Source organism: Corvus moneduloides, chromosome 6, assembly GCF_009650955.1.
Source record: "Corvus moneduloides isolate bCorMon1 chromosome 6, bCorMon1.pri, whole genome shotgun sequence".
NCBI lineage: Eukaryota > Metazoa > Chordata > Aves > Passeriformes > Corvidae > Corvus > Corvus moneduloides.
In genome coordinates, this window is record NC_045481.1 from 34,592,153 (window position 1) to 34,610,802 (window position 18,650).

Genomic DNA, 18,650 nt, shown 5'->3' on the forward strand with positions numbered 1-18,650 from the left:
CAGTCCCTTAATTATCTTAGTGGTCCTTCACTGGACCTGTTTCAACATGTCCCACTTTTTCTTGTCCTGGAAAGCCCAGAACTGGACACAGCACTTAAGATGTGATATTACCAGTCTCTCAGATGTGGTCTCCTGCAACAAGAGCCCCCAACAAAGACCTTGAAAAATGAGTGACCCATCTGTTCAGATTGGTCCCTGCCATCCTGCTGCCACTGGAGGAGTGCTGCTGTGAGGAACTGGCTGCATTCTGCTGTGAATGGTGCAGTGGATGGAATTTCCTCCCAGACCTCTGGCTACAGCTGGGGTTTTCATTGCCAGATGGTTTACAGCCAGTGCAGGTGATGGATTTATTCCTTCCTTAAATCACATCAGAAGTGTCACTAATATATCCCTGTCTCATGAGAGATCCCGAAGGCTGAGTTCTTCTTGGACTCTACAGTACTTGCAGTGCCACACAACCAAGCATTGCTAGTAGCCTTGTCTTTTGAGCACTGAAGGTTTGACAACCATACACGGAGGTAAAGGCTCAGGTCACAGCTGCACTGCTAGAAGAGGCATAGGCATAAATCTGACTTACAGGTTGACACTGATGTTATAGAGGGATTTGACAAAGCTCTTCAGGGCCTCTTCTGTAACCTGAGAGTCCCGTCTTTCAGCAAAACTCGTCTGAATGTGCCAGGCTGAATTACTGCTCTGAGTGTAATTGTTGCGCAAGTCACATACACAGTCAGTGCACTAGCACTACGTAATTACTTTGCATCCCTGGCACTTTGGGATAAGTCAAGTATCAAAGGGACATAACTGTTCTGTTCTGTTGGGTTTATGACCTGGCTGTGAGTCTGCAGAGGACCACAGTGATATTAAGCAACAGGAAGCATAAAATTGCATTGCCTGCTTACCTGCTGACTAGTCAGGCTTGCAGTTTGTAATTATTTTTGTATCTGTAAGAGCTTTCTTAAACCAGGTAGAGCATGATTATTTAGATAATTAGAATGAACCATTTGAGATGCATCTGGTCAAAGCTAAATATGATTCTACTGTTATTAGGGGCCTTTTCCCAAGTTCAGTTATCATAATTACACTGTGGGGATGCTGTAAGAGAAATGGGTGTGAAAGAGGAAAACTGATGGCAATGAGCAGCACTAAAAGCAAAATTTTCTATGTCTGAAAAGCTGAATCTTTTGAGGTGAGTAGAAAATGTATTACCAGTTGAAGTTTTCATATGTAAACCTTTGCAGGTGTGGTTTTGAGTGTCTGAATTTGGGCAGTCAAAAACCAGGCATAAGACTTTGGGAAATTCTAAAATGAAATACATGAAAAGGGTACCGGGATTTAACTGATCTTAAACCCAGAGGGAGCCCAAATGTGCTCCCCTGAGCCAGATACTGGCTTACTGCAAGGTAACTCAACAAAGTAGCAATGCTGGTACCAAAAGACCTTGGGAAGTGAGCCAAGGATGATACTCCTGCATCACAGGCTTATTGCAGGATGATCTAAACACGGCAGCTGTAGGGGCCAGATTCTGATCTGCATACCCTTCTTGCTAACTCCACATGCATGTGTGAACACATGGACTTTAATGCCTCTGGCAGCTCAGCAGTTGCCTACTTCTCCCTGCTGTCTCTGGGATCTCTGCTGTTGGGTGGAAACAACAATGTGCTGTTGTTGCTCCTTGAGGATGTATGTGTATGTTTGTGTATGAGGGAGAGGAGGAAATAGAGGAGTGACCGTGAGGAGGAATAACATATTCGCTCAAGTGCCCTGTTGCTTGTCCCTCCTGGCCTTCAGAGGCAGCATGGGCTGCATGCCTGCCTTCTAGTGTAGGCTCCAGCCATATGTTTCCAGTGTAGAGGGAGACAACTGGTTAAAAATATCCAGCAAGAGACTAAGAAGGGAAATAGGGAAAAAAAAAAGGGAAATGGGCTATCAGGCAAAACCCATGAACATGCCAGTTCAAATGGCTTGTTGCTGGCATCCTCAGTCCTGCAGGAGATGTGTGTCACTCAAGAGTTGCTTGCCTGCTTTGATCTCTTTTCCTTGCTAGGACATAGCTGTCACTCTTGAATCAGTCACTTGCTTGGCATCCTGGTCTCCTTCAGAAACAACTGTCACTCAAAAGGCATTTTGTGTGATTGATGTCTATGCATGATTAATCATTAAGCCATACCATCACTTTGCTGCTGTGATCATTCTTGCAGAAGAAAATGTCCACTGCTTTGTTGTTTGGTCGCTCTCTTTCTCTTTCTGATTTCAGTCACTATTGCAGGGACTGTTTGGTTTTGGTGCAAATGTAAAGGTGAATTGTCAGGCTCTAAGTCAATGGATTTGAACAGCTGTCAGTGGTTCAGTGCCTATGCAGAGAGCCTGTTAAAATTCTGATTAAGAGGATGCTGTTGTAATGCTAGAGCTTTTGGTGTAGTATCTCATTACAGTGACAATTTAAATAATGGCAAAAAAGGATATTATTTTAGGGCAAAGGGAAAAGATACACCCTTCTGCTAATATCCAGAATAAACAAAATTATTGGTGAACTGAGGGGGGGATGGACAGAGGAGAGAAACTCATTGGCAGTGCTGCTGTCATGTCATGCAAGAGAGTAAGGATTCTGATACAGAAAGAAGAAGGAAGCTGTGAGAAAAGGCAAAGTAGGTAGGGAATCCATGAGATTAAGGGGGAACCAGAGTCCATGTTTCTGCTGTAACAGGCAATTGTCATTTGGATTTTGGAATTCTAATCACACATTTTTGTGTCTAAAAGTGATTGTCATGGCAGTCTCTGCACCTCAGTGAAGGGAAATATTAGGATTACTGTGCTCCTTGTTAAAAAGACAGGGAAGACAAAGTGCAAAGAAGATTAAGTACCTTTCCCAAGGAGCCACAGCAAGTTAACTGCAGAGCTGAGAGAAGAACAGGACACTGTACAATGACCTGTGAACTCCTCAAGGGGTGTGTTCTCTCCACTGGGGAATCAGTGGACAGGTAAAGAACAGAGAACAGAATGGGTTTTCTTCCCCAGTTATGTTGAGTTGAAAGACCTGAAACTTGTGGAGAAAATATGAGCTAGTGGAAGAAGATGTAGAATACCATTTTACAGCCATAATACTGCAGTCTGTCTGGGTTGTTTTGCACTGTGTTTGCACAGACAAGAATTTCAGTGCAGGGCAACCTTGTCTGTAAAATATGCAGATGATGGTTGTGCTGGGAGAAGCTGCACTTAGAATGACAGAGGAACATCCCCCCACCTCCCACCCCACCATACTAGAGGATCCAGAGAAACATGAGCCAAGAGAAGCAAATGAGATTCAGCTTTGGAAAATGCAAGCTCAGTCATCTAGGGACATGTAAGCTCAAAATACAAACACTATCAGAAGCATATAAAGCAATGTGAATCTGAAACAGAGTGGGATGTGTTACTGAGCAGCAGAACAGTCCGAATTTTGCTGTGTGAGAAAGCAGAAAGCTCTTCCGACTTCAGCTCAGTATGCAAAGCCATCAGTAATGTCACTTAACAAGATGGTAATTTGTTTCTCTACACCTTCATGGATGGGAGTATGGGACTATTCTTGTTGTCTATTTGCTATATAAAACAACAACAAAAAAATCCAAAAGAGAAAAAAATCCAGAAATTTTTCTCCAGTATTGCTCAAAAGAGCAGGTGCCACTGAAATGAGACAAGTTGTTAGAACTAGGAGGACAGTATTTGCCTCTGTTTTTAGTATTAAAATTTGCATAGCTGCCCTCTTCATTGGACTACCTAAGTATCACTGAACAACCTTGTTGAAGTTAATGAGGACTGGTGTGTGCACAGAGGCTTTGGAGGAGGCTTGAAGGGGAAATATGATGTGTGATGGTAGTAAAGCCAAGAGAAAGACTTGAAGAAGTTCATGGAAAATGAGTTCAAGCATTTTAAATGAATGAGACTGATAAGAGGTCAGAACCAAACTGCTCAGACTCCAGGGTACCAGAATGCTTTGAGCTCTGAGGAGGGCTCTCCTTGTGTGTGTCCTGCAGATGCAACCTCACTGCTATCCCAAGGGTATTCCATGGAATGGTGCAACCAGCCTGAGGAGAGGGGGTGCTTTCAGCAGGTGTGGTGCTGGTTTGAAAGACAGACAGGTAACAGCAAAAGAGGGGGGAAAAAAATCCAAATCCTGAATATTGGCAATACTTCCTTCCAAAGAAGTGAATTGGTGAGGAAGTCTGAGCAGGTCTCACCTGTTGCATTGAGATAGAGCTCCTTGGTGGGGAAAGTGGCAGCACTTTCTGCTCTCCAGCAGTGATGAGTTTTGCCTAGAGCCTGGCAGATGGGAATGGCCATTGGGCTGCCTCGGGGCAGGTGGTGCTCTCCATTTTGCCTCTGTTTAGAGGCAGAGAGCATGCTGCAGCATCCTTTGCTAGCTGCCCCAGGCAAGTCTCACAGTCAGCTCCTGGCTGTGGGTCCTTGTAAGGTCTAGCTGAGATGTCACAGCTCTCTGGGATAGTCTCACTTGCAGTTTGGCTCCTGCCAATGAACACTGTTACAAGGGCAAGGTCACCACTTCCACTTCACTGGAGTTTGGTATTCCTGCTGTAATGCATAGCACAGCAGATTTCTATCAGTCCTAACATTGTTGTTATTATGGCAGCTCACAAAGTGTCTTTTTCTTTCCTGGGTCCCTGCAGTGTTCTGAACCGTACCCCTCCCAGTCTCATCCAGGAGATCATTTTGGTAGATGACTTCAGCTCAGATCGTAAGTTTGGACCTATTTCCTTTACACTTACTTCTTCCCACCTGTTTTCCCACTTTTTGTTTGCTCTCTTGAGTCTCCCTCCCTCACAGATTCCCTCTTGTCTGTATGCAGGAGAAAAAGAAAAAAAAGTAAGTCCTTCTATGTTTAATGTCCATGCATGGCAGAGGCCAGAGCTTCTTCTTTTTTTCTTTCCATTGGGTCTTCCTTTTCTGTCAGCGTGGCAGTTTTTGCTAGGTTGCCAGAGATCTCTGTCAAGTTTCATTATGCACCATTTGGTGAGCAGTTTAGCACAGATATATATGTAGCAATGGTGTACATGAGCAGGTAATTACAGACCAGGAGACAAGAAGAGGATGCAGTGGAGCCTGCAGAAAATTTCTACCTGGGGTCCTGCAGCCAGGCCAAGGTGAGACTGGCTGTCTGCCTCCCTGTGCCTGGGATCCCAGGTGTCCCTGTGGGAAGCTGTGGAAGCGTTACTGCTTTGGACAGCACCATACCTTCTTCTGCAGCTTGGCACAGGGATGGAGTGTCTACTGCATGAGTTCCACCAGACCTGCAGACTGGAGGCTCTGGAGTCTTTCCATCTGAACAGTTGCTCTTGCTCCTGGCTGTTGTGTAGTAGTTGTGAGGTGGTGGGGATAGAAGACTTCTTGCTTCTCCCATGATGTGTTCTAGATTCAAGGACAATCTAGTTATGTACCTTTTATAATAATTGATAATTACTCCTTCAGAACACTTTACAGATAGCTGCGAATGCCCACCTTGGCCTGCTGAGGTAAGGAAGCAATGCTATTTTGATTTTGCAGCTAAATACTTATGTAGCTTTGGCCACCAAAAAACGTTTTTAAAGATGGGTGCTGAGATAAGGGACTTAAGTTTCTGAGGGCCTTTCAGTGTGATTTTAATAAGTACTGAGCTGTGCTCAGCTGTTTAAGTTCAGTGTTCTGAGCACTGCCAACAACACATTCTAAAAATTCAGTTCTCAATGGGCAAAGTTTTCCAGACCAACAGTGATGGATTTCTGGTCCCTGTTCTGCACAGGGTTCAACCAGAGACTCCCATTTAGGCTCCTCAGTAAATAGAAACATTTTTTAAAGGTTCTATCGTATCACAGCTCTTATTTTTTCACTGGCAGCTGGATATTTGTGGATATAGCCACTTCCCTGAGACACTTTCATGGGGGCACTTCAGCACATGTTTGAGGTCTGACACTTTGCTTTAATACCTGCCTCAGTTTCTCCAAATATACCGAGAGTCTGTCATCTCTGGCAAGTAGCTACAGGCAGAGTGAGGTACTCCACTCCTGCAGAGTGAATGACTTAATAAGGATTCTCATACCTGAAGCTGGGACTTGGCCAAGATAAGAGCATTGCCTTCCCTTTTAGCAGAGTTCCAGCAAAATCTTGATGCTCTGTAATTCAGAGCATCTGCCACTTCCCTTGGATGATGCAGCATCTGCCAAAGTGATGACGTAAGAGCAGTATTTCAGATTGCACATATCCTTGAGAATGGAAATGCTTTACAGGAACGTGCTAAGAGGTGCACTGTGGCTAAGGGCTTTTGCTTTCTCCCCAGAGTGCTCAGTCTGTGGGAAGATGACAGCAGGAAAGAGGGGACATGAGACATGAAAAGGAATATGGGATAAGAATGGAAACTGGAGTGAATTTGATGGAGCAAGAAAAAAGACCAAGTTAGAAATTGCTATTGCTATGACCTCTGCTAGGGCAGGAGTAGAGAGAGGATGACACAGAACTAAAGACTCAGTGCTCATTGGTACCTGGCTGGAGCAGGTAACTGTTCCTCTCCCTCATCTTCCCAAGGTAATGTAAATGAGGGATGCCAGGAGTTTCTGGCAAGCTGCCAGCAAAGCTGTTGGTCAGGCATCCATATGTCAATGTGATGGTGTCTCCAAGGAAGCGGGTCACATCCTAGTGGCCTTTATTAAATAAAATCAAGCGGAAACTGCCCTGAGAACAAATGGCAGGAAATGCCCAGATGAGCCACTGAAGGCAAAGAGAATGGATAAGATCACTTTATGTTACAGAACTCCCTTTTCCTTGGCACTTTGGTGATTTGCACTCTTGGTTGCCTGTGTTCCCTCCATTTCATTAGTGCCCAGAGCCACGCTGCCAGCACATGCCCCATTGTTCTTGTGAAATGCTGAGCAGGGGAGATGGAGGCCTGGCTGCTCAGAGGATTGGGAAACATGGGCTCAGCTGCCTGAGGAGGACAGCAATCAGGCAGTGCTCTTCTGTGTACTCTATAGACAACAGGATTAAGGCCATCAGGCTGATTAATGTGATGTTAAATGAAAGCAGAATTTCCCCTCCCATGGAGAAGCAGGAGGACAGTTATTTGGGGCTCTCTGTTGAAGCCAAATAATTCATGCATGTGTGCCAAATGTCTTTTTTCCTTCCCCAAGCTGAGGACTGCCAGCTCCTTACCAAGATCCCAAAGGTCAAGTGTCTACGAAACACCCGTCGAGAAGGTGAGTGTGGAAAGTTTTCTAAGTACAAAGACTTTGCCTATTTTTCTACACGACCCTGGTTGCTTGCCAGATGCTTACACATTGTTTCTTATAGTTACAGTTTGTTTTTTCAGTATAAGCATTTGGAAGCTCTATGGAGGAAGAACACAGCTTATCAACTCTCAGGCTTCAGCAGTCTCATTTAGTACTTAAGTAATGAGGAGTGGTGTCCAGAGGCCCTGGCTGGAACAAAGACCACATTTTAAGATTTTTATAAATAAAGATGCAGATGTAAGTCTTGTCCTTGTAAACTCAAACTAACTCTGGCACTTTCAAGTGCAAGATAACAAGCCATGTAGAAGACGTGGGAGAAGGAAAAACAATCATATATCTGTCATAAAGAGGTACAATTAAGGAAAGTTTTTTCTCATATATCTCCTACATACATAAATGACACTGACTTTCCCAGCTGCTCTTTAGTTTGACTCACATGTGCTGGCTTATTTCTAAAGCTGTCAGTGCACAGCAGGTTTGGAACGAGGATGTAGAAGGAGAGACAGGAATCACTGTTCAGTTCACAAAGAGCATCCCACATAGTGGGATGGTCTGTAAGAAAGTAAGGAGTCATCTGAGAGCCAGGGTGATATCTCTGCAGGGCAGAAGAAAGGACAAATGGGAATAAAGCAGATCACCCAGTAAAGAAGGCAAAAAGCAGAGAGTAGGATTTGGCCATGGGGAATTGGTGACAGAGGCAGCAGGGTGCTCAGTGGGAGAGAGAGCGAGCAGGCAGCAGCGAGGTATCTGTGAGAAGGACTGGAAGGGAAGAACAAGGAGCCAGGTGAAAGTTCTGTGTCATGGACGGAAGTGACAGGAGAGGTCATTCATTGTGTGGTGGGAGGGTTCATCTGACTGTCCCCAGGGTATGCCCTGCCAAAGCTGCTCTCTGCTTCTGATGGAGATGTGATGCTACAGTGGGGATTCTGTAACACGCGTATCAAACAAGGTGTCCCGTGGAAAAGAAATAGATATGGATCTATTCTTGGTAGATGTTTCAGAGATGTTTATTTCTCCAGCCGCAGGGCCGGGGCTCTGCCGAGGAACTGCTCAATCACGGGACCCGAGGGTCCCTGCCCACACAGGGGAACACAAAACAACCGATGGGGAACGAGGCTGAGCAGGGGCAGGGAAATCCCGTGTCTGTCCCAGGGCCCCTCTCCCAGGGCTACATGGCAGGGGGGAAGGACCCCAACAATGTGATATAGGAGAATCACCTGCTCTTCCCCTCTAATGGCCACACAAAGAATTTTTTCTGAAGGAGGCTCCACTGTTTCCCTTCCTAACCCTCCGGCTCCTTTGCTGTCCTTTTCTCCTCGTAGGGCTGATTCGCTCTCGGGTGCGAGGAGCTGAAATGGCAACTGCTGACATCCTCACCTTCTTGGACAGTCACTGTGAAGTCAACAACGAGTGGCTGCAGCCAATGCTTCAGAGAGTGAAAGAGGTGAGCACCATGTCCCTCTCTGAGATGGATGGAGCTGGCCTGTCTGTGCTGGTGGATCCTCTGCCCTCACATGCCATCAGCAGTACTGGTGAGAACAAAGCCTGCCAAGGTACTCTTCAGGCAGGCTGTTACAGAGGAAGGTGCAGCCTGAGTTAGATGGGCAGGAGATCCCTGATGGGATTCTGTGTTCTGCCAGTGTGACAAGGCAGGAGGTGCAGAGTGATGGGATGCAATGCTGAATGCTGGAACCACCAATTTGTACCTCTTTTCTCCTGCAGGCATTGTGCTTCCTAGTGCTGTTCACCTGTACGTAGGACAGCCCCTTGGGCAGCATACATTGTGCAACTTTTCCATGGTTTCCATCTCCCTTGCTGCTGGACCCTCCCCTCTGCCTTGTCAGTGCCAAAATTTTCCTTCCATTAATGCTCCCACTGAGCTACCAACATACATCACCTGCATACAGGCAGCTTCCTAACACAGAGAAGCTACCTGTGAGTGCAGGGATGTCCCTTTGATGGTTCACTTGGCCAAAGATTGATGTAAGGCATGAAGAGTGAAAATGAGGCAGAAATATTAGCAGCTGTCACCCTGACTGTGCTGTAGAGCTGGAGGGGGAGACCATACAGCTCTGCTGTAAGAAAAGGCAGGGGAGAGGCGATGGGAGAAGCCATGCTTGCAAGTGGCTGTGATTGTTTCCCTCTGAAAGGAGGATCCCATGAAGTAATGGACCTCAGGAGAAGGGGTGGAGGCTTTCATGATGCTTTGTAAGCATGTCTGATTAGCTTAATGTGAAGGAGCGGAAGAAGGTGAAACTTCAGAATTGGTGAATTAAAAGCTTCTGCATTTTATTCCTGTCCAATAAATTCTCTGTCTCAGAAGCCCATAGATATTTACTTTACTTACTGGTCTTTAAGCCAAGCTGCAGTGCCAGCATAGGGTTCTCTAAGCAGAAAGAACCTCACTCATTTCTTTAGGGAAGGATCTAAATTGCAAAAGCCTGGGTACTGGGTACCAGTTTTTTAGTGAGAAGATTTCAAGTCAACCTATTTCTGACCTACTTCCTACATTTCTGATGTGCATCCTATTTCAGATTTCAGTCTTGCCCTAGCCAGTCCTGGCACTGACTGGTTGGAGTAGTGGCTGGCACACCAGGCTGCCAGGTGGGTGCTTGGCTCGCAAGCTGGGCAGACACACTCTCATTGGGCAACCATCACAGCTCAGATGGGAAAAAACATGAATGTTAACTCTTAGCAAGGCTGTCCCATCCTAGCCAAGTGTGGTACGTCATCAGGAACTATTGCAAGGCACAAAATGAAGGTTTGATAGGGAAGGCACAGACGCTGGCAGCTGTCCAATAACAAGGTGCTGTTTCTGGTATTACCAGCTCAGCTTCATCTTAGATGTCAGCTGTCACAACACTGTCTTTAATGCCCTGTCTCATGATGTTGAAAAATTGTTCAACTTCTACTTAATTTAAGGATTGCAAAGGAAAACTGTAACTATCTATATGCCTTAATGGCAATAAGGTACTCACAATATCTTGATATTATAACGTATACAATGTGTCATATACACATATAAAGATATGATGTTTGCACTATGAATCTTAAATGTGGGGTCTTGATTCATAGTACTTCTTAGGAAGATGCTTTATTAGGGGTTTGGTAATTTCTGGGCTGATGGTAATGAGTTAATTCAAGGATGGTTGAGCAGAAAGTGTGCTGTCAATAGATATCAAAAGCAAGCAATTAACTCTTGGGACAGTGATTCATGCCCTGTGACTTGGGCAGGAAATAAAGAGCTGTTCCTTAGCAGCATTCCTAGGTGTTGGAGTCCAACTCCATTCCCCACATCCATGGAGTGCAGCTGGCTAGTACCCACCACCTCCATGTTTGGATGTAGTGGCCATAGATCCCTTGCACACATACCAGAACTATATTGGAGAAACCAGACAAAGATTTACATGTACAACTTTGTGTTTCCTGATCTCTGGCAGCTTTGCCAGACATTCAAGAAAAGCCTGACTCCTATTTTTTCCCCCTTTCTCTCCCTCAGGATTATACCCGAGTGGTGAGTCCAATCATTGATGTTATCAGCCTGGATAATTTTGCTTACTTGGCAGCATCAGCAGATTTGAGGGGAGGTGGGTATAATGAATGGCTTATGTAAGTTAGACCTGAGGGATGGTGCATGAAAACTAAGTTGTATTCTCTCCAGCTTTCCGAGAAAAGAGTGTGATGATCTTTCCTGACAGATTATCTGTCCCTTTTTCTCTGAAACTTGCAAAGTCAGATCTTTTGAAGAGTTAGAACAAAACTCAACTACTATTTTCCTCTTGAACTTGAATCACTATGATAACATTAAGCAGTTTCAGGATTTAGTTGATTAACTATCTCACCATGTCCTCACTATGTGACATGTACACTGGAGTCTGACTGGCACTCCAGTTGCTGCTTTGATTGCCAGGCTATCTCGTGGCATCTTCTGAAAAGCATTTACACCTCTCTCCTCTCAGCTGAACCCCCTGCAGCTGTTCCTGTGTTCACCCCACTTCCTGGTGCCCTTCTACATCTTTTATGGCTGGGGCTCACTGCTGTACTGCTTGCCAGCCAAAGGCTACCTGTTCTTTGGCTACCCGTAACAATGGTATAAATTTAGTGACTGCACTATGCTCTGCTGTCCACCACAGACCATCTATAAGTCTTCAAAGACATGGTAGTTCCAATGATCTGCAGGCCTTTGTTCCCAGAATATATCACATCCCACAAAGTCCTTTATTAAAGCCTCATAACTTTGGCAGACAGGGTTTGCCTTTGGTAAGACGAACTGGCCGGATTACTATTACGTCTCAGACTGACAACACTCTCCTGAAGGTGTGGAGTGAAATTGAGGAGAGAACTGCAATGCTAAGAATGGTAGTGCCAAGACAGAAGCTGGTGAGGTCTGCATTAGGATAGACTATTGCCATTTTGGGTAGACTGGGAGGGAGGTTGGGGAAGGAACAGAGGGATAGCCTGTGATATAAAGGTGGAGACTATCACTGAAGCTAGTAGTACTGTTTTCACAATAAGAAAACCAATTTGGCATGTCTTTTCTTTTCAGGGTTTGACTGGAGCCTTCACTTTAAGTGGGAACAGATTCCTATAGAGCAGAAGATGTCCAGAACAGACCCAACTCAGTCTATAAGGTACACTCTGATGGACAGGGTACAGCCCTCCAAATGCCTTTACTAGGCCTTCACCAGTGTGGCAAGGAGGGTACAGGGACTGCCTTGCTGAGGACAAAATGCCACAGCATTCACTTGATTATGACGAACTCTTCATGTCATTTCCTGAGTACATTGAAGCCTATACCCTAAGTGTGAGAGTACTGCTCTCTGAATATTGTGAGAATAGCGATTATGTACTATCATGCACACCACCTCTGCAAGCCACCTCTGCTTCTCTCTGTTTGCTGTTGTGTTCTTCCTAACTCAACACTCTGCATGCCTCAGAAATCGCTTTGGGGTTTTTTAATCACCTCCATCTTTCAGATGAAAACTTAAGGAATTAAGCAGATAAACAGTCATCCAGCATGTGTAAAGCAGATCAGAGAACTGAATCTTACCTAGTAACATGGGCATAGAATTACTCTCACCTATTAAATCTGCATGTCCACAGACAAAAGAAATTCTCTTGGCTGGTGCAGGTGTTGCCAGCCTCACTGCAGGGTACATGGCTCTGAGACATGTAGAATGTAACAAATCCTGCTAGGAAAAGTCACCATGCTTGTCTGTATAGGCAGACGGCTCCCTGTTTGTAATGTGAAAGTATCATTTAATTCCTCTGTGTAATTTGTGAGCCTCTGTTTTGCACTCCAGAAGCAACCAGCTTGCTGACAGCAGAGCATTACATGCAGCAGCCTGTCACACCATGTCTAATTGGTGAACACAGTCATCAAACAGTGTCCGTCATTCCTTCACACTGTGCATATTTGTGTCAATGCAAAAGACACAGCATTACTCTTGTAGTGCTTGTAAGACCCTCTAACAAAGGCATGAGGATGATCTAGTGAGGGGCATCTCAGAAACCTGCTGCAGGCTCACATTCCAGCGCTACTATTTTTCTCTTTTAAGTGAGGTATGATTTGTGAGGCCTGGACAAATTGCCTGCCCTTTAAAATTAGGTTTGTGGTGCTACATATATATGTGGTTATTTTGCCTGGATTTCTGTTTTCTCTTCCAGAACCCCTGTCATAGCAGGAGGCATCTTTGTGATTGACAAGTCCTGGTTTAATCACCTGGGAAAATATGATACTCAAATGGACATCTGGGGAGGAGAAAATTTTGGTAAGTTTAGGATGCTTCAAGGGAATGGCACACTAATGCGGAAGCACTTCCCAGTCTTCATCGCTTACCAGAACTCTTTTTGTGAGAAATCTGATGTTCATGTCAGTGTAAGGTTAGGGACATGTTCAGGTAATCCCCAAGGTGGTCAGAGCTGTATTGCTGTCAGCATGAAGTAAATGGAGACTTTGTGTGATCAGGGCTACACTCTCCTACAGGCATATGTGCTATATGCAGGAGCTTCCACAGTACAAGAAAGAAAGAGGAACCTCCTGATATTTAAATTGTTGCTTGTTTATGAAGAATATTCCTCCAGTTCTTCACATGACAGTCTGTGGTGCCCCAGCTCTGAAGTGGGCAGCCACTCCTACAGCCTCCTCTTGTACCTGTTTGTCTTGCAATTAAGTCTGAATTGCTTTCCCAGCTTGACAGGTAAGAGAGATACTTTTCCTAATAAACCCAGCCTCTTCGTAAATGGAAGTTGGTTACAAATAGATTGAGAAAGCAAACTTTTGGAAGCAGGCTAGGGCATCACAAACATCTGAGGAATTCAGAGGCCCAGTGTAGTCTGTCCACTCGTGCTGTTATGGGGCACGGTGCTTAAACCCATCTCCTTGCACTTAATGGTGGCACAGATATTCCAGGTATCTCTCTCTGCCATGTGTGAAGGGATGCTGCAATGTCACCAGGTATTAATGACAAAAGCAAGAAGAGTGTTAAAGAGAGGTTCACAGAGACCTCAAGTATTCAGGACATTCATTTAGAAATGGTGCAGGTGGAGCTGAAGAGATAAAAGCCTTACTTTTTGTAGGCAACTTAAGTAGATTTCTCTGTAGCTAACACTGCCAGAAAAAAAAATTCTGTTTCTACAGCTTCCGTAAATGTCACAGATTTGTAAATAAAACCCTTTAAAGAAGAATTTGTATGCTGTTTCCTAGCACCTGGAGTATCTATTAGAAAGAATTAAATGATCAGGAAGAGGAAACTTGTTTCTCTGAACACAGCTGGGAGAGCTGCCTCTTTCTGAAACGCTCTCTGAAACCAGGAAATAATATTTTGGGCTGATAATAGACTCTCGAGGTACCACATTTTAAAAACAAAATATCTTATAACGAGTGTTCTCTGTTTTCCCAGGTCTTGCTTCAGCTTTATGGTATTTGTTATATTAAAAAGAGAAATTAAATGATACTGGCATTGGAATGTCAGCAGTGTTAGTAGCATCAGCTAAGCACTGTGGCAGAAGTAACAGGAAGCCTTTGCTCAGGCACAAAGATCCCCTCCCCTATGTCCCTCAGACTCCTCTGCAGCACCAACTCAGCTCTTTGCTGTCACTAGCCCTGCTCCAGCTGCAAAGCCAGCTACTTGGCCATTCTGCCATCCTCTGAGCTGCAGCTGTGTAAAAGCTGTAAATCCCAAGAATGGAGAATATTTCTTTGGGCTTTTGTCTGTCTGCTTCTGCCCACCTGGGAGCCCAGTGTTGTGGTTTGGTCCATATGTCAGTAGCATGACACTAAGTAGAGAGAGCTCTTTACCATAAGTAGCAGTAAATTATTTGCATGCTCACAGCCAATCTTCCAGGTAGAGCTGATGAAAACCATGAATTGCTCCACAGAATTTGCTTCATTCTCCTTGAAATAGCTCGTGTAAAGCCTGGCAGTGGCTGGGCCAGGCCGTGTGCGACTGAGCCACAGGTACGGGGCTTGCCAGTTTTGCCTTGTTATGAAGTTTTTCTTCAAATTCAGTGTCTCCTGTCACTTGTCCCTCATCCACCATCAAGTCTGTTGCTGTTGAAAGCTGAAGGATAGAAACCAACCTGGATTTGACAACAAAAAGTATTCATTTTCCTTGAAGAATTCAGAGTGGTTAATTTACCCTCTTAAAAAAAAAGTTTACCATACTTAATTGAAACTGGGTTCTCTGATCAAGGAAAAATATTGATAATGTTCTGAAACATTATTTTTACTAAATATTACAATTTTGAGTGGAAAGGGACTGTTTGGATTAGGTCATCATTTGTAGATGAGATGAGAGAGTGGTTCTAAGATGGTGTGAGGAATCCTCTCTTGGGAAATGGACATCACTTTTAAGTTACGCATGCCAGACTGAGAGTTTTGTTTTTGTTGTAGGCCAAAGTGAGTCAGAAGCTCATTCCAGGAGAGCAAATATCAGCTGGACACATCAGCAGACAGAAACTTACATCTTGGGGTTTTTTTTATTTGTTTGTTTCTAAAACCCTTCCTCTCTTCAAATCTGGAACTCCCTGTTAGAAAGAATCTGAAAATAATTAGCTCTGGATAAGAGTCATGAGAGAAAAGAGCTCGTGAGAAATAAGACAAAATATAGTGTAATCAAATGGGGTTTTTTTACTTAGAAGCTAGATTAAACACACCGTCTCCCTCCGCCCTGCAACTCACTGTTTGAACTACTGCTCAGTATGCAGAGAGGAAAACTGTGGAGAAAGATGAAGGTTGGGAAGATGTTAGAGTGTATACATGGTTTCACACATCCATTAGATCTGGATACATAATTTCTTTTTAATTTATAAGCATCAGAGCCACATGAATCAGGCATTACCGGAGGGAGATCCCAACTGAGTAAAGTTTTTGAAGTAATCAGTCTGTACAATCTGAAGCCCTTTTGGTAAGGACTACCAAACCACCCAGATAATTTTCATTTTCCTTTTTCCTTCTCTTCTCATCACCACATGAATTGGAAGTGGGAAACCCCTCCGGTATGGCAGTGATTAAACTTGTGAGGACAGACCCATAAGCTTGAGCAAGGTCACATACCTTCTGTGATGCAAATAAGTGCCTGCACATCAAAGCTCCATGCTCTTCTAATCCTTTAACAAAATGTTGAATCTAGCTTCAGGATAGGGTGGATTTCTTCAAGTAGCAGGATTCTGTCTGTATTTTCATAGTCATGCTATATTAGACTGGTATCTGCTCTGAGCAGTACCCCCAGCAGAGGCAACTGTAACACAGTCATCCTCTTTTTTCTCATTAGTAATAGAGCCAACCAAAATGAGGAGAAGGAGCTATTGTAGGGTGGATAACATAGAGGTATGAGGGAGAGGACCTAGATCTAGACATTGACTCCCTATGCCCTCATCTTGTTCTCTTCTTTCCCCTTGTCTTCTAAACTCCCTGTCTTCCTCACATAATTTGCTTTACACAGTAAATTCTTCCTTTTTAATTCCATCTACGTGCCGGGATGAGAGTAACAGAAGTCCAAAACACGGGGGGGGTGTGTGTGTGTGTGTGTGTGTGGGAGTGGTCTCAGTCTGTTGCCAAATGCCATCCTGAGGACCTGACATCCTGACCAACCTTGAGGACCTGGTCAAATGCAAAGGTGTCTCACTGAAATGAGACCAAAGAGGAGCAGGACTGGAGAAGGCTTAGAAGTCCCTGAGCCACAATGGTTGCCTTCATTTTAACAAAGGGAGGACAGTGTCTCCGCTATCACCATGGCATTGCTTTCCCTGATTTTGCTGTTGCAGGCAATACACCTAGAGCAGAGGGGCAAGGAAGTTGCTCTTCTTGGAGCTGTTGCAGCTGTATGACTCTTGGGATCTCTTCCAGAGCTCTCTTTCCGAGTGTGGATGTGTGGTGGCAGCTTGGAGATCGTTCCCTGCAGTCGAGTGGGACACGTGTTCAGGAAGCGCCATCCTTATGACTTTCCTGAGGGCAATGCGCTGACTTACATCAAGTAGGTGTTGGGTAGTTCCGGGCAGCAGCCGGGCCACCTTTGTGTTGGGCACGTCTAAATAAGTCTGAATTCTTTGTTGTGCTTTTGCCTGGTGACAGAGAACAGCTTGTGGCTGAGCATCTGTTCTCAAGGGAAGGATGAGTTGCTGTTTTGTGTGAACAAAACCTGTTCCCTTCTCTGGTGCTTGTATTGGTGTTTCTTATTCCTCCTCAGTCTCTGGTGGCAGGGGTGGGGGAGGAGCAGTACGGCCAGGAGACACCCTGGCCATTCACAGATGCTGCCCTGTGACATATGCCTGGGTATCAGCAGTCCTTGGACATCTCTGGTGTCTCTGAGCTGTACATGCTCTGAGATGAGCCCTGAGGACAACTTCTACTGCAGGACAGATGGAAAGAGAAAAGAGATGAGACAAAGTGCTTGACAATGAAAGTGATTAAGCACTGCTGCAGGGCCCCAGAGAGATGGTGGAATCTCCATCGTTGGAGATTTCAAAACTCAACCAGTCAAGACCCTGAACAACATGACCTAATCTGAAGCTAGTCTGCTTTGGGCAGGAGATTAGAGGTTAGAGAGAGGTGCTTTCCAAGCTGAATTATCCCATGACATTATTCTAATCTGGGAAAAGGCATACTGTAATGCATGTGATGGTGACAATCAAGCCCAGTGTCTCTGCAGAGGAAATATGTGTGAAAAAGTCATGGTAAACTGTGGCTGTTAAATTTGTAACTTCTGAACTGAAGTGTTCTTGCAAGGCTTTGTAGACTTAACACATTCAATCTCTATCCATCCATACTGCCCACTCTGTTTTGTGTTTGGGACTGTCCCCCACTCCCTCCTGGCAGACAGGCCTTGGGTCTGCCCACCCAGTGCCTGCTTGCTGGGAGGGCAGGTTCTGCAACAAAGCATCTCCTCAGCACAGCATCTGCTCATCCCCATGCAGGAACACCAAGCGCACAGCAGAGGTGTGGATGGATGAATACAAGCAGTACTACTATGAGGCCCGGCCATCTGCTATTGGCAAGTCATTTGGAAGGTAAGCTGTCCCAGACCTTGAGGAGGGCTCTGGTAAACCCCTTGCTAGCAAGAAATAGTTCTTAGGTCTTCTCTGGGGCTAAGCGTGAGAAATAGAGGTGCTCTGAATGGCTGGCTTTCCAGGGAGGTGGTAGCTGGAGTGTCTGACTAATGAGGTTTGCTTCTAATTCACTTTATTTTTTCCCCAGTAACACTGCATAAACCATTTGTTAGCAGGAGGCCAAAGGGATCTGTAATGAAATTAGAAGACAAGACATTTAAGTGGATAGACAGGAATATTTTTTCTATCACAGCATGCAGCTGTTCTGGAAATGTGAGCTGTGAAGTTACTAGAGCTTGATCTGAAGTCCCTGTGCAGATGCAGAATCCCAGGGCAAGCATGGATGGCAACCCAAGCTGGATGGCACATGGGGCACGTTGCACTTGGTGCACTCCCCTCTTTCCTGGTGGATGGAAGGTAGTTTGCCTGGTTTGTAGGGCAGGAGAGAGTATGGCCAATGGTGAGATTTAGAAACACAATCTGCAGAATTGTGCTTCTTACAGCACCTTTGCTAAAGCTGTCTTCAGTCCACATGGGGCTCATTGTTACCAGCTTAACCAGTTCGCTGTGACCCAGAAATCAGTGAAGGACACCAAACCTGGGATGAAAGGAGAGCTTGCTCTCTGTGCTCTCAAACCCCTATGACTCCCAAATAAATGTAAAAATCCCAGGAGTGCTGTATTTCTGTGGGTTTTGTCTGCCAGTGAACAAATGGCTATTGTTTTATCAGTGTAAGGTCTTGGCAGATGTGGTTGTATCTCAAATGTGTAGCTGTGTGCACAGGATAATGAAGCATCTCCTACTTATTTATGACAACCAGCTCACTTTTCTTGCTGTACACTGTGCTTTATT

The 18,650-nt window shown here is 44.9% G+C and overlaps 1 protein-coding gene across 1 annotated transcript in view; it reads left to right on the top strand.

Annotated features, from left to right (window-relative positions):
- Positions 1–18,650, top strand: part of GALNT16 (polypeptide N-acetylgalactosaminyltransferase 16) — a 74,932-nt gene that overhangs the window by 41,704 nt on the left and 14,578 nt on the right. The window contains exons 4-11 of the mRNA XM_032112056.1: positions 4,662–4,729; positions 7,152–7,217; positions 8,573–8,694; positions 10,750–10,837; positions 11,797–11,881; positions 12,918–13,021; positions 16,600–16,726; positions 17,667–17,759. Of these exons, the coding sequence (XP_031967947.1) occupies positions 4,662–4,729; positions 7,152–7,217; positions 8,573–8,694; positions 10,750–10,837; positions 11,797–11,881; positions 12,918–13,021; positions 16,600–16,726; positions 17,667–17,759 (753 nt within the window). The remainder of the gene's footprint in view (positions 1–4,661; positions 4,730–7,151; positions 7,218–8,572; positions 8,695–10,749; positions 10,838–11,796; positions 11,882–12,917; positions 13,022–16,599; positions 16,727–17,666; positions 17,760–18,650) is intronic.